We start from the raw sequence: 14438 nt of genomic DNA, 5'->3' as shown, positions 1-14438 counted from the left end.
GATGTAAATGTGTACAAACATGTATATATGAAATATAGTCATAAAATGTGTGTGTGTGTGAGAGAGACCTCGGTGGTGTTGTGTCTTTCTGCTGCTCCTAACCATCCCAAAAGGAAACATTCTTAGCACCAGCAGGAAAAACCTTAACACATTCTACCCCCCTCCCCCACAGTCTCAGCTTCTCCATACCACATTCCCACAATCCATAACAACATGCACAATACACACACACACTGAACCCACATCACCCAATAAGGCTGATCCATCCATCCATCCATCCACCCAACCATCCATCCATCCATCCATCCACCCAACCATCCATCCATCCATCCATCCATCCATCCATCCATCCATCCATCCATCCATCCATCCACCCAACCATCCAACCATCCATCCTTCCAACCATCCATCCACCCATCTATCCATCCATCCATCCATCCATCCATCCATCCATCCATCCATCCATCCATCCAACCATCCATCCATCCATCCATCCATCCATCCTTCCAACCATCCATCCACCCAACCATCCATCCATCCATCCACCCAACCATCCATCCATCCATCCATCCATCCATCCATCCACCCAACCATCCAACCATCCATCCTTCCAACCATCCACCCACCCATCTATCCATCCATCCATCCATCCATCCATCCATCCAACCATCCAACCATCCAACCATCCATCCATCCATCCAACCATCCATCCAGCCATCCATCCATCCATGCAACCATCCATCCAACCATCCATCCATCCAACCATCCATCCATCCATCCATCCATCCAACCATCCAACCATCCAACCATCCATCCAACCATCCATCCATCCATCCATCCATCCATCCATCCATCCATCCATGCAACCATCCATCCATCCATCCATCCATTCGTCCATCCATCCAACCATCCATCCATCCATCCATGCAACCATCCATCCATCCATCCATCCATTCATCCATCCATCCAACCATCCATCCATCCATCCATCCATCCATCCATCCATCCATGCAACCATCCATCCATCCAACCATCCATCCATCCATCCATCCATCCATCCAACCATCCATCCATCCATCCATCCATCCATCCATCCATCCATGCAACCATCCAACCATCCAACCATCCATCCATCCATCCATCCATCCATCCATCCATCCATCCATCCCACCATGTCTGCCTGTCCCTGCTCATATCTGCATTGTCAGTCAGTTTACCTGGTCTTGCATGACCTTTGACCTACTTATTCCCTTGGTCAATACTGCATTATTTCTTATACTATTTACTGCTGACTTGGCCAAGTAGTCAAATTGTACTTTGTCTTGGGCCACCTGAGCACGGTAGGGTTCCAGACCACGGAGACAGATGGCGTGTTGGTTCTGAAAGATGATGATGGTTGGGAACGCCAGGAGGTGTCGACCGCAACATCTTGCTGTTGCTAATCTGACACTCTAAAGTCAACCTGATCAGATTATCTCTCTCTCTCCCTCTCTCTCTCGCCGTGTCCGTTGCCGTGACCGTTGCCGTGACCATGTGACAAGCACTTTTCAATCGGAGCGGTGGTAGTTTTGTGTCCAGCTGGGAGACGGCCAGGTAAGTTGATGAATAATATTTGATGAATCATTGATCCGTCAGCATGTTTGACTGACTTGGGAAGAGTTGGGGAACACTTCAGCATGCCAACGTTGGGACGGGAGAGGAAGGAACATTTTCCAACATGACTGCTGTGTCGCCATGGAAACCATGTCTTTTCTTTTCCAACTTCAACTTGAAACAGGAAAGTCCAACAAGAACACTTAGCCTCAGGACGGCGAGAAGAACCTGGGTTAGTGTGATTAATCCTCTCCAGAGGGTGCGACTGTAAGCCAGCCTTTTTTGATCTAATCCATAAGAATCATCTCATCTCATGCTTATGCTCCACCAAGACAAACAATAGCAATACGCCCCATAGAAATGAGGATGAAATTATGGAAGGGAGAAACCAACAAGGAGCTTGATGGAGATGATCCACTTGTACTTTGGGGTTCTTCTAGGAGATATTTCTTCAACTGGATCGTGTTTCTCACCTTCTTCCCTAAAATGCAGCCGCTTGCAACTTTCTTTGGCCCCACGCTTTTATTTATTTGGATCCACAGCTGACTTGCAAACTAACGTGTTGGTTATCGATGACTTCCATTGGTAACATCACATGCTATATGTTAGCAACGACAGGAAGTGGACCATATTGGATTTATCCATTGGATGGATGGATGGATGGATGGATGGATGGATGGATGCACGGATGGATTGATGGATGGATGGATGGATTGATTGATTGATTGATGGATGGATGGATGGATGGATGGATTGATGGATGGATTGATGGATGGATGGATTGATGGATGGAGGATACATGGATGTATTGACGGATGTATTGATTAATGTATTGATGGATGTTTTGATGGATGGATGGATGGATTGATGGATGTACTGATGGATGGATGGATGTATTGATGGATGTACTGATGGATGTACTGATGGATGTACTGATGGATGAATGGATGGATGGATGGATGGATGTACTGATGGATGGATGGATGTACTGATGGATGTATGTATGTACTGATGGATGTACTGATGGATGTACTGATGGATGTACTGATGAATGGATGGATGGATGGATGTATGTACTGATGGATGGATGGATGGATGTACTGACAGATGGATGGATGTACTGACGGATGGATGGATGTACTGACGGATGGATGGATGTAGTGACGTATCGTGCGGTTCCAGGATGATGCTGAACGACAGCTGGACCATAATGAACAACAGCAGTTCTGAGCTGGACAGCAAACGAGGCAACAAACATAAGGTAACAGCATCAACAAAGACAGCATATCATAGCATATCATAGCAATCCCCAACACGCATGCATCTTCATGAACCACATATTTAGTCCAGCCTTTGGAAATAGTAGGACCTGATCCGGGACCTGGAGCTGGATCTTGATCTGGACCTGGGAGCACGAAGCTACCAAGAAAAGGAAGCAGGAGCAAAAAGTTAATTAGTGTTAATCTCCAGATCAAAGCTGTTGTAATCTGTAGCGTCTGTTGCCATGACAACGTCACCCCGCTAATTCCAGGCCAATTTACAGGACAAGCTAAACGTGTGACTAATACTGGTAGTGGAAAAATACTTTACTTGTACTTTCTATACTCAGAAATGCTGCAACTTCTTCCTATGGGCTGGCATTGTGGTTGCCATGGTAACGGTCATCACAACAACCGTCACCATCCTCTATGTCTACCAGTACCCTCTACCCTTCATCAACAGGTACTACACTATACACACACATACTCTACACATAAAAAGTACATACAGCACTGTATACTGTATAGATAGAGTATATAAATAAGTATATACAGTGTTATATAATGTATAGATAGAGTATATAAATAAGTATAAACAGTACTGTATACTGTATAGATAGAGTATATAAATAAGTATATACAGTAGTGTATACTGTATAGATGGAGTATATAAATAAGTATATACAGTAGAGTATACTGTATAGATGGAGTATATAAATAAGCAGTGTATACTGTATAGATGGAGTATATACGTAAATAAGTAGTGTATAGATATGTAATAGAGAGTAGTGTAAAAAACAGAAAAAGAGAACTTGTGTCTGGACGTTGATGAAGCGATGGAGATCATCCTGGAAGGACGAGTTGGTGCAGGAAATGGAGATGATGAAGAGGTGATGGGCAGGTTGGTATTCAACTGTGGTATTGGAGGAGGACGTCTGGAGGGACAGAGAAGTATGTTCAAGTGGTGCAGGACATGTATGAGGACTGGGAGACAGGGGGGAGATGCGCTGGAGGTGGGACTGCATCAGGGATCAGCTCTGAGCCCCTTCCTGTTTGCTATGGTGATGGACAGGCTGACAGATGAGCTTAGACAAGAATCTCCATGGACTATGATGTTTGCAGCTGACATTGGGATTTGCAGTGAGAGGAGGGAACAGGTGGAGGAGATGCCAGAAGAGTGGAGGTTTGCCCTGGAAAGGAGAGGAATGAAGATTAGACGCAGCAAGACGTATATGTGTGGGAATGAGAGGGACCCGAGTGGAAGAGTGAGGTTACAGGGAGAAGAGATACAGAAGGGAAGGGTACCTGGGGTCAACAGTCTAGAACAATGGAGATTGTGAAAACCGAGAACTGGAGGTAGCAGAGATGAGGATGGATCAGGAAGGAGGCCTTGGAGATGAAGTCATTGAGGCCAGACTGAGGCCAGACTGAGGATGCTGCCAGGTAGGAGCGTCGAGGAAGACCAAAGAGGAGCTTTATGGATGTGTACTATTCTCACAGGGAGGGGGCGTCCTCCGGTTCAGCCGTCATTTCAACCAATGCCAAAGACTCTGGTGCCTTGGTGACGGTGTCGCGTGCCGGAGACGGGGAACCAATCAGCATCTTCCTGGATCCCAACTGTCCTGACTCCAGTCAGAACTTTGAGCGCTGGGAGGCCCTGCAGAGCTCGCTGATACGAGCGCTGACGACACGCACTGCGGACGACTGGCAGGAGAGGGGGCCGCTCCACAAGGTGAGCGAGGAGCTGAAGGCCGTGATGGGCCACGCCCATAACCTGAGACTAGAGGCCGAGACGCTGAGAAGAGGTCAGGGGCTCCTGGACCAGCGACTGGACAGGTTGCAGACCGAGCAGCAGCGCATCATTCAGGTGAAGGCGGACTCTGGTGGACTGGGAGAAGACAATAAGACGTGACGTGTAAACCAGTCTGCCCGTCCAGGTCCTGTCAGACCAGCACTCGGGTGTGCTGAAGCTAACGTCCAGCCTGAGCGATTCTCTCCACGGCCTGCAGAGGGAGACACAGGGCAGACTCGGCAGAGACGACGGTATTTGTTTCCCTTTTCCATGAAAGAAAAACAGCTCGTCAATGATTGGTTTCCCTCAGCTCTCACACCCAGACACTGCGGCGACGTCTTGGCGGCGGGAAATTCCCAAGATGGTGTTTATTCCATCTTTCCCGTCCACTGGCCCGACGGCTTCATGGTCTACTGTGACATGACCACGGACGGAGGAGGCTGGACTGTAGGAGCACCTGCACCAACTCTGGCCATGCTTTACGTTCTCATATGTCAAACATCTACATTTCCTTCTACAGCTCATATATCATAGATATACATTGCCTTCTACAGCTCATATATCATAGATATACATTCCCTTCTACAGCTCATATATCATAGATATACATTCCCTTCTACAGCTCATATATCATAGATATACATTGCCTTCTACAGCTCATATATCATAGATATACATTCCCTTCTACAGCTCATATATCATAGATATACATTCCCTTCTACAGCTCATATATCATAGATATACATTCCCTTCTACAGCTCATATATCATAGATATACATTGCCTTCTACAGCTCATATATCATAGATATACATTCCCTTCTACAGCTCATATATCATAGATATACATTCCCTTCTACAGCTCATATATCATACATCGTATGTTGTATGTCGCATGTCGTACGTCGTACATTGTACATTGTATATATTGCATATCGTATAACGTATACATTCATTCCACTTCTCCATCTTGTACACTATAGCTGTGATAAAGCTAATGATACAATAACAACCATAATAACAAACCAATAATAAAAACAATAACAACAACCAAGCTAATCATATAATGATTAGTTAGCAAGCAAATAGGAAGTTGGCAGGCTGATGTGTGTGTGTGTGTGTGTGTGTGTGTGTGTGTGTGTGTGTGTGTGTGTGTGCGTGTAGGTGATCCAGAGAAGAGAAGACGGGTCAGTGAATTTCTTCCGTGGTTGGGATGCGTATCGAGACGGCTTTGGTAAAACTACAGGGGAGCACTGGCTAGGTCTGAAACACACACACACACACACACACACTGTTGATGACTTTGGGGGCCTGATTTGACAAGGTCTTTCTGGATGCGCGTGTGTGTTTTCAGGACTCCAGAGCATCTACGCTCTGACGAGGTCGGGTGGTTACGAGTTGCGTATCGACATGGCTGACTTTGACAACGCCACAGCCTTCGCTCATTATGCAGAATTCTCTGTGGGACAAGACTCGGTTAACCCTGAGGAGGATGGGTACCCGCTGACTGTGGACCAGTACTCGGGGACTGCAGGTAGGCCAGAAGCAGGTGCCTGGTAGTCTCATCAGATGTTCAGGAAGAAGAAAGACGAGTCTGTGGGTCTTCCAGGCGATTCCCTTCTGAAGCATTCTGGGATGAAGTTCACAACCAAAGACCGGGACCAGGACCAGTCAGAGAACAACTGTGCTACGTACTACCAAGGAGCTTGGTGGTACCGCAACTGTCATACTTCCAACCTCAACGGGCAGTACCTGAAAGGAGGCCACGCCTCCTACGCCGACGGTGTGGAGTGGTCCAGTTGGACGGGCTGGCAGTACTCGCTGAGGTTCACGGAGATGAAGATACGACCCAAACGGAAAAGTCACCTCTGATTAACCGACCCCATTAACCTTTGACCCCATATATATATATATATATATATATATATATATGTATATGTAGAAGTCATGTTTCTACATGGTATAGTACATTTATATATATATATAAATATATATATATATATATATATTAGCCCCAACTTAGCCCCATACTCATACTTAGCCCCATACTAACCCTAACCCAATATTGATTATTACTATTCATTCCATTATTTACAGCATGTATATTTCTCATTCTTTTCTACGTGTTTATCTTACACATTAAACACAACGGTTGCCAAGATGCCATTTCATTTCATCCTTTTTTTTTGGGGGGGGGGGGGCACTGTGTGCATCGTGTTACCGTATGTGAAGAGGTTTTTCTTACTGTAAAGGGAAACTTTCAAGCTGTAAAACATCATGATAATTACATGTTTGCAAATCATAACAACCGTGGCATCCATCTTCAGGACTTTCATCTATAGGCTCAACTGTGGCGAAATAAAACAGCCAATCATCAACTTGGATCTGAAAATTGTACCGTCTTTATGAAGCCTGTTCTGTCCTTCTGAAAGATGGCGGTTGCTGCCTTGACGATAAGATGGGACGTACGACGTCCTCCTCAACCACCGCCTGCTTGGCCTCTTCTCGTCTTTGTGGTCGCGTCTTTGTGGTGGGGCTTTTGCCCAAACTGCACCCCGTCTCTATCCACTGTATGGAATGGATGATGACACTAATGGGACATCTTAAGGGTTAGGGTTAGAACACAAGGTGTACAGTAGTTCTTTTATTTATTGTGTGTGTTTCCTTATGTTTTTCTTTTTTATGTTTACTTTTCTGTAAGTCTGTAAACGATGTACACACCCTGCGGTGCAGTAGGTGGCGCTATGCACCTAAAATGTCGGTAGCAATCCGCCATAAGACGAAGAAGCCGCAGACGAAGAAGACGTGATGACGTCAGCGATGACCGCCCATGCAAATGAGGGCTCGGCGGGAAAAGGAAGAAATGGCGCTGGTGGAAGTTTGAAGAGCCCAGAGGACCCGGCTAATCCGCCTGGAAGTGTTCGAGGACGAGGAAGAAGGCGCCACGTCCAACCCTGAAGGTAACTTTCATTTCTTTTCCAACGGAAACGCTCTCTTGTCGCCATGCAAAGACATTCCGCACTTTTCTCGGAGATCAATAGTCTACCGATCGATCTGTGATGCTACTGCTAGCCGGCAGAGAGCAGCTTTGGCTCACAATTAGGCCTGACTTTAGACTGAGCTTTATTGGTTAATGAACTAAGCAACTAAAATGAACTAATGAACTAAGTTAACTAAACAACTATCGTTCGAGGGATGAGGCACTGCGCATGCGCAGACATGTCAGTATCCAAGATGAGTCAGAAGATGAGCTTTCATTGAATTGCACATGTGGATAACTAGATTACTATATAATTAATTATAGTATATTCTGATATTAATAACAGTAGTCATGACGGGGGTGCTGTACACGGAAGGTACATACTGTACTCCACTTTGAAAGCTGTGATGTTTGTCTTCCTCCCTGAGATGTTTGAGGACCTGTTTGAAAGCCCCTGCGTTCTCCAGCCTCACACGCCTCTGCTGAGCGGGGTGGCGCCGTGGGGGCGTGGCATCGTGGAGGACGACAGCCTGAGTGTGGGACAGTTCGTTCTCTGTCATTGGTCAGATGGACTCTACTACCTTGGCAAGATACTGAGGGTACCGCTCATCAACGGAACGCTGCTTGCACTCCAACCACAGCTGGAACAACAGCAACAATGGATTCTGTGTTCTGATTGGTCAACAGGTCAGCCTCCCCAGGCAGAGCTGCTTTGTCACGTTTGAGGACAACTCCAAGTTCTGGGTCCTGTGGAAGGACATCCAGCATGGTGAGAGACCTTCCAACTTCCCTCCCGCCTTCCTGCATTCATGACCAATGGCGTTGCAGCTGGTGTGCCGGGGGAGGAGCCTCGTTGCTCTGTGTGTCAGGAGGCGGGTCTAAGCTCTGCCAGTCAAAGCAACCACATCCTGATTTGTGGAAAGTGTGGCATCGGTGAGTCGAGATGATGAAGATTATTCCCATCATTTCTTAAAGGGGACCTATCATTAAGTTCTGTTCTGGGCCCTTTGGATTGACTTGTGGACTCGTGTAGAGCAGCTACACACAATAACCTGCACACATGGCTTTCTACATCTGCATCATAGGTCCCCTTTAACAACCCATGCGGCTATGATGACATGAACTGTGTGTGTGCAGGTTTCCACCAGCAGTGCCATGTTCCTCCTGTAGAGGACAGCAGCGAGAGCCCCTGGTTTTGTAGACGTTGTGTCTTTGCCCTAGCTGTCAGGGTACACACACGCACACACCTTGAATGAGATATTTTTCAGACGGTGTAATTACGTGTACCCTTCCCCACAGAAAGGGGGTGCTCTGAAGAAAGGGCCCATAGCCAAAGCTCTGGTAGCTATGAAGCAGGTCCTGTCGTATGACCTTGATGCTCTGGACTGGGACTCTCAGCATCGGACCAATCAGCAACAGTGTTACTGCTACTGTGGAGGACCAGGAGAGTAAGACAACGTCCATGCAAGCGCACACACACACACACACACACACACACACACACACACACAGTGTTTAATTGTGTGTGTGTGTGTGTGTGTGTGTGTAGGTGGTATCTGAAGATGCTCCAGTGTTTCCAGTGTCAGCAGTGGTTCCATGAGGCGTGCACCCAATGTCTGCAGGACAGCATGATGTTTGGAGACAGGTGACCTCACAGCTCCCTGATGACCTTCTGTACTGGCTGAGCCATGACACGTATGTGCTCTCCAGGTTCTACTTCTTCCTGTGTTCCGTCTGCAACAAAGGGTCGGAGTACGTGCGACGTTTAGCTCTGCGCTGGGTGGACCTGGTCCACCTGGTTCTCTACAACCTGTCGCTTAGCAACAAGAAGAAATACTTCGAACTGGATGAAATCCTGGCCTTTGCGTCTTCCAACTGGGAGCATTTGCAACTGGGAAAGGTAGCCAACGTGACTGCTGAACTGGAATGGTTGGGAATGTCTTCATTGTCTGATGCCTCCTTTAGTTGGCAAACACTCCTCCATCAGCCAGGGGGCAGCACCTGCTGGATGCCCTCAACAAATACAAGAGCAAGTACGTGAGTGTGTGTGTGTGTGTGTGTGTGTGTGTGTGTGTTTGTGTGTGTACTGATGGTGTGTGTGCACATGCTCAGGTTTCTGTGCGGAAAGGAGATGAAAAAGAGGAAATGCATCTTTCGTCTGAGGACGCGTGTTCCCCCCACACCCTCCTCCAAACTGTTTCCTGAGCGTGCTCACTATGAAGGGGGGCGGGGCTATAAGAAGGGTGTTGGCGGGATGAGGTACAAACATCCCAAAGGGTTGCTATTTGAATCATTTCCTGCACATCAATGGTTTCATTGTGTGTGTGTGTGTGTGTGTGTGCTTCAGTGCTTCATCAGAGAGGAGGAAGAGGAAGTCCAAGTGGTTGTTGGAAGACGCCATCCCCAAAGTAAGAACATCGTTTACCCTCACAGGATGAAGAGAAACTAAATAAGGGATCAATATTATCCTATACGTATATGCACACATGTAGTATAGAACATCAAGTTTATAATGTATCTTTTGGGGACTATACTGGGACTAAGGAGTGCACCAGTATTTACATAAGCCACGCCCACTGAATGGAAAGGCTGTACTCCATCAGCTATCCGTGTCCAGGTGCTAAGATCGATATTTAGTACACGGAATGGAGTCTAAATGTTATGTACTTGTTTGGAATACAGTAAAGGATGTCTTCTATACTGTTAGGAAAGGAAATATACTAGCTTTGTAAATGTACTTTCATGTTAGGTATGTGTACAAAGTGTGTGTATTAATAGGTATCGCTGATAACGGCCTGAATTTGAGTGGGTGTTGGGTGTTGGGTATGGTACAGCCCTAATGATGAGTGCACACAGGATGTTCTGAGACCAGAAGCAGCAGCGGAGATGATGACATGAGAAACAGGGCTAATCCTAATCCTAACCCTAACCTGATGACGACATGAGAAACAGTAGCAGCTTGAACGCCTGAAATCTAACCTAACGCTCTCATGTCTCATCTCATGTCACGCATTGACTGAATGTGTGTGCAGAACGAGCTGACATGCACTTGGACGTGTCATCACCACATGGCCAACATCTTTGACTTCACCCTGGATGACCTAACCAAGCTCAGGAGGTCTCACTTACTCACACACACACACACGGTGCTTTCATAATGACTATATATATATATATATATATATCATCTATGCTCACACCCCCAGTGCTTTCATAATGACTATATATATAATCTATGCTAATGTCACCTTTCAGTGGGACGTTGAGTGTTGATCAGGAATCTACAGATGTTTCCACATCTGGTTCCGTGACCACCAGCAGCTCCTGCCATCCAGCCAGGTACAAGTCTTCTTGGCTTCTCTTTGCCACATGTTAATGCGTCCTTAAGCAAGGCACCAACCTCCCCCAAACTGTTCTCGGATGTGGATGTGGATGTGTGGGAGACGATGACATGATGTTAGGTTTTTGTGTAGATGACACTTGCACACACGTACATATTTCTCATTGCATTTTCATTCATTCATTTTCCATACTGCTTATCCTCCGAGGGTCGCGAGCATGCTGGAGCCTATCCCAGCTGTTTTCGGGGGAGAGGCGTGGTCCACCCTGGACTGGTGGCCAGCCAATGGCAGGGCACATATAGACCAACAACCATTTATACCACACTCACATCATTTTGAAAAAGTTCAACCCATGATGTGGCCCACCACACTATTTCATGTATCCCACGGAAGCCTGGGCATAACCTCTCCCCAAGTCAGCAGGGATAGGCTGCAGCATAGTGAGGATATGCGCCATAGAAAATGGATGGATGGATGGATGGATGGAGTTTGACCACATGAGGCCTAATTGGAAGCATGGATACTAGACTATGGCCAATGATGGTTACTTTCCACCGCAAGATGGCGCTGTTGGCCCAAAGATGTTATGCTGCAAAGTAATATTTGCACTTCATACTTTCCACCACAAGATGGCACTGTTGGCCCAAAGATGTTATGCTGCAATGTAATATTTGCACTTCATACTTTCCACCACAGGATGGCACTGTTGGCCCACAGATGGTATGAAGCACAGTAATATGTGCACTTCATACTTTCCACCACAGGATGGCACTGTTTTCACATTGATGATTGGTGAAGCTAACTGACGTGTTCTACCCAGCTATAGTGTCATGTCATTCACATCTTCATATTCATTTCATCAAGGGTGTTTATGCATTTCATGGTATAGTAGTGTTTGTCTTGATCATGGCAATCATATTGTTTGTGTGTGATGAGGATGATGATGATATATGTGTATGATCCAGTATATGATGGAAAGGGAACATTTAGTGCCCTGGCCCCAAATGCTGCTAGCATCTCTACACAATGTCTAGGAGCCCACACCCTAGATGCCAACGAGCAGATCCTCGTGATGCCTGTGAGACCTCACTCTGCATGCATCTAATTATTATTATTTATTATTACCTGGTCATGTACGAAGATATTCCAAGCCCTTTTGGTTATGAAGAAGAAGAATGGAACATTGTCATTGCAAAGCATTTTTTCCTTCAATATGTCAGTCAAGTCAATCTTATTTATACAACCCTTAATCATAAAGGATCCTCAAAGGGCTTAGCAAGCAGGCACCAGTAGATGATAGACGACAGTCCTTTTTCTGCCAAGGTTACATCTGGAAAGTGGAGAGGAACCCTCCGCCAAGGGGGAAAGATTGGTGTGAATATCAACACAAATAATTGCTGCATGGTTTTGTATACAAATGCAAGTAGTCGTCATCACTTCCTAACACGGCACCACGTGGAGGCTTTATGATGTGGTCCAAGTAGCTCATCCACCCTGACCTTTCAACTCTGTGTGCCTAGGCCAAAGGCGGGCAGCAGGAAGAGGAAGTTGCCAAGCTGTGCCACTAACCAGTGGACCAATCACAAAGAGGCAGGGCGGGATCTTGGAGAGGAAGAGCCTTCTGGAACCAGGGACGACTCCCAATATTCTGTTGACTCCTCCCCCTTCCTGTCAGACCCTCCTGACTCCTCCCATCTACAGTCCTCCATCTCCTCATATTTCAGTGCCTCGTGCCGACTGATCAGTGGTGAGCGGTATCAGGTGATGGCCCGCCGCATCACCGCTGAGGGGGCGGTCCAGTACCTGCTGCAGTGGGAGGGGACAGCACCTTACTAGAAGCTGGGCTTTTATTTATTTCTTAGAAGCACAACAAAGTCCATGGCAAGTCTTTCTTTTCACACATGCACAGCACGTGTGCTCTTTCAATGGGCTCCATCTTCAAATAGAGCTGTTGGCATGGCATAGGCGTGGGAGGTACGGGAGGTGGGCTGTGCCTGGGTCGTGCCCACGGGGTGGGGCCAGTGCAGCCCGGCTCAGTGTGGCGCAAAGAGGGGGGAGAGAAGGCATGAGAGGGTTCAGACGAGTCTCATGTTAACCCATCCAGTGCACACCTTTGATGTGCAGGGCCCACTGGACTGCTCATCAGAGGCCCCAATGCCTATCACCACGTGGACCACCCGTGGGACACGTCATCTGTTCCCGTGTCATGAATAGGAGTAGAAAATGAAGCTACAAAGACAGCAGCAGGCCAATCCAGGCATGGTGCTTGTGATCCACCTGCATGCCTGCCTGTCTTATAGGGTTACGGTTAGGCTAACCTTTGGTGGTATATTCTCTCCCCGCCCCTCATCCTCCTTATTTCCATCTACTGCATCTTGTCACGTCACCATAAGAATAAAGATTCAAAGAAATATGCACAATCACAGGGAAATCCTTAAGACGTCCATTTATTCAACCAGCTGAGAGATGTGAGGTCATGGGTTAGCATCCTACGGTAGCTGCCAGCTACCAGCCGTCAGGTTGGACCCAGTTATGGGTGACGTCTTTGATCTGACATCAGATGTATGGGACAATGAACACAAACATGACATCTGCTTCACCTCACCCTCTGTCCACACATGTAGACATGTATGTGTATGTTGTGGTACATGTACACATGTAGAGCAGGTATGTTGTGGTACATGTACACATGTAGAGCGGGTGTTGTGCGTGTCTGTATGTTGTGGCCGGGTAGTGTGTGTCCCATGGATATGTGTGCAAAGACTGATGATGGCTGATGAAGGCTCCAGCCGGTAGATGTGTGGCTATATGATGTTGTGGGGCTCAAGGGTCTTGTACCAGAGAAAGGCTCTAATTTTAGAGCAGAAGAAGAAAGCTTCCATCAACAACAACAACCGTGACAGCTCGGCATAACAGTTCTTGTTGTCATGTGACAACAATGTAACGGAGAAATAAAACCAGATAAGACACTCCCACTAGAGCGAACAACCACGTGACTTTAGACTACAAACTAAAGAGCTATTTATGTAGACGGTGCCGCAAAGCATGCTGGGAACCAGGAAGTGTTCCCAGGGGCACTACACAATATTTGTTTGAATGGCGAATGCCAAGTGTCTCCCAGGCGTTACACTTTTATTCTGTCCTCTTCTTGGTCTGGTTGTCAGGTGTGCTCATTGGTTGTGCTCACTTGCTGACCAATCAGCAGTCAGCTTATGCTTCTATGGAGACCTTTGACCCCTGGCTTTGGAATGATGCAACTAGCGTCCATGTTTTGTGTTGTTTTGTTGCCAGTTTGAAACATAGGAAACCTGTGCTGCTTTTCACCAGATGCTACTACACACAAGTAAAAGAGGACAAACGTGTGTGTGTGTGTGTGTGTGTGTGTGTGTGTGTGTGTGTACACAGTGAGAGCAACCTGGAACTAATCTGTTAATATTATTAAGGTGTTAGGAACTGCAAAGTCAGTGTGACTCTT

The 14438-nt window shown here is 46.8% G+C and overlaps 2 protein-coding genes across 2 annotated transcripts; both read left to right on the top strand.

Annotated features, from left to right (window-relative positions):
• The first annotated feature begins 1460 nt into the window (after positions 1-1460).
• Positions 1461-6585, top strand: fibcd1a (fibrinogen C domain containing 1a). The gene is made up of 9 exons (XM_058071820.2): positions 1461-1593; positions 2776-2854; positions 3203-3315; positions 4353-4719; positions 4790-4895; positions 4955-5091; positions 5807-5903; positions 5997-6176; positions 6252-6585. The coding sequence occupies exons 2-9, from the start codon at positions 2777-2779 to the stop codon at positions 6512-6514; spliced, it is 1341 nt and encodes a 446-aa protein (XP_057927803.2). The 5' UTR covers positions 1461-1593; position 2776; the 3' UTR covers positions 6515-6585.
• Positions 6586-7457: 872 nt separating this feature from the next.
• Positions 7458-12804, top strand: phf19 (PHD finger protein 19). Its single transcript, XM_058070895.2, has 14 exons — positions 7458-7602; positions 8051-8221; positions 8310-8391; positions 8451-8555; positions 8760-8851; positions 8922-9070; positions 9172-9267; positions 9333-9522; positions 9588-9655; positions 9735-9881; positions 9970-10030; positions 10655-10740; positions 10878-10961; positions 12484-12804. Exons 2-14 carry the CDS (start codon positions 8051-8053, stop codon positions 12797-12799), a joined length of 1647 nt encoding a protein of 548 aa, XP_057926878.2. The 5' UTR covers positions 7458-7602; the 3' UTR covers positions 12800-12804.
• The last annotated feature ends 1634 nt before the right edge of the window (positions 12805-14438 follow it).

The sequence above is a fragment of the Doryrhamphus excisus genome, linkage group LG3 (genome assembly GCF_037039965.1).
Source record: "Doryrhamphus excisus strain RoL-2023G ecotype Guam linkage group LG3, RoL_Dexc_Guam_v1.1, whole genome shotgun sequence".
Taxonomy (NCBI): domain Eukaryota; kingdom Metazoa; phylum Chordata; class Actinopteri; order Syngnathiformes; family Syngnathidae; genus Doryrhamphus; species Doryrhamphus excisus.
The sequence above is the reverse complement of the archived record's forward strand: the minus strand, read 5'-3'. Positions and strand labels throughout refer to the sequence as shown.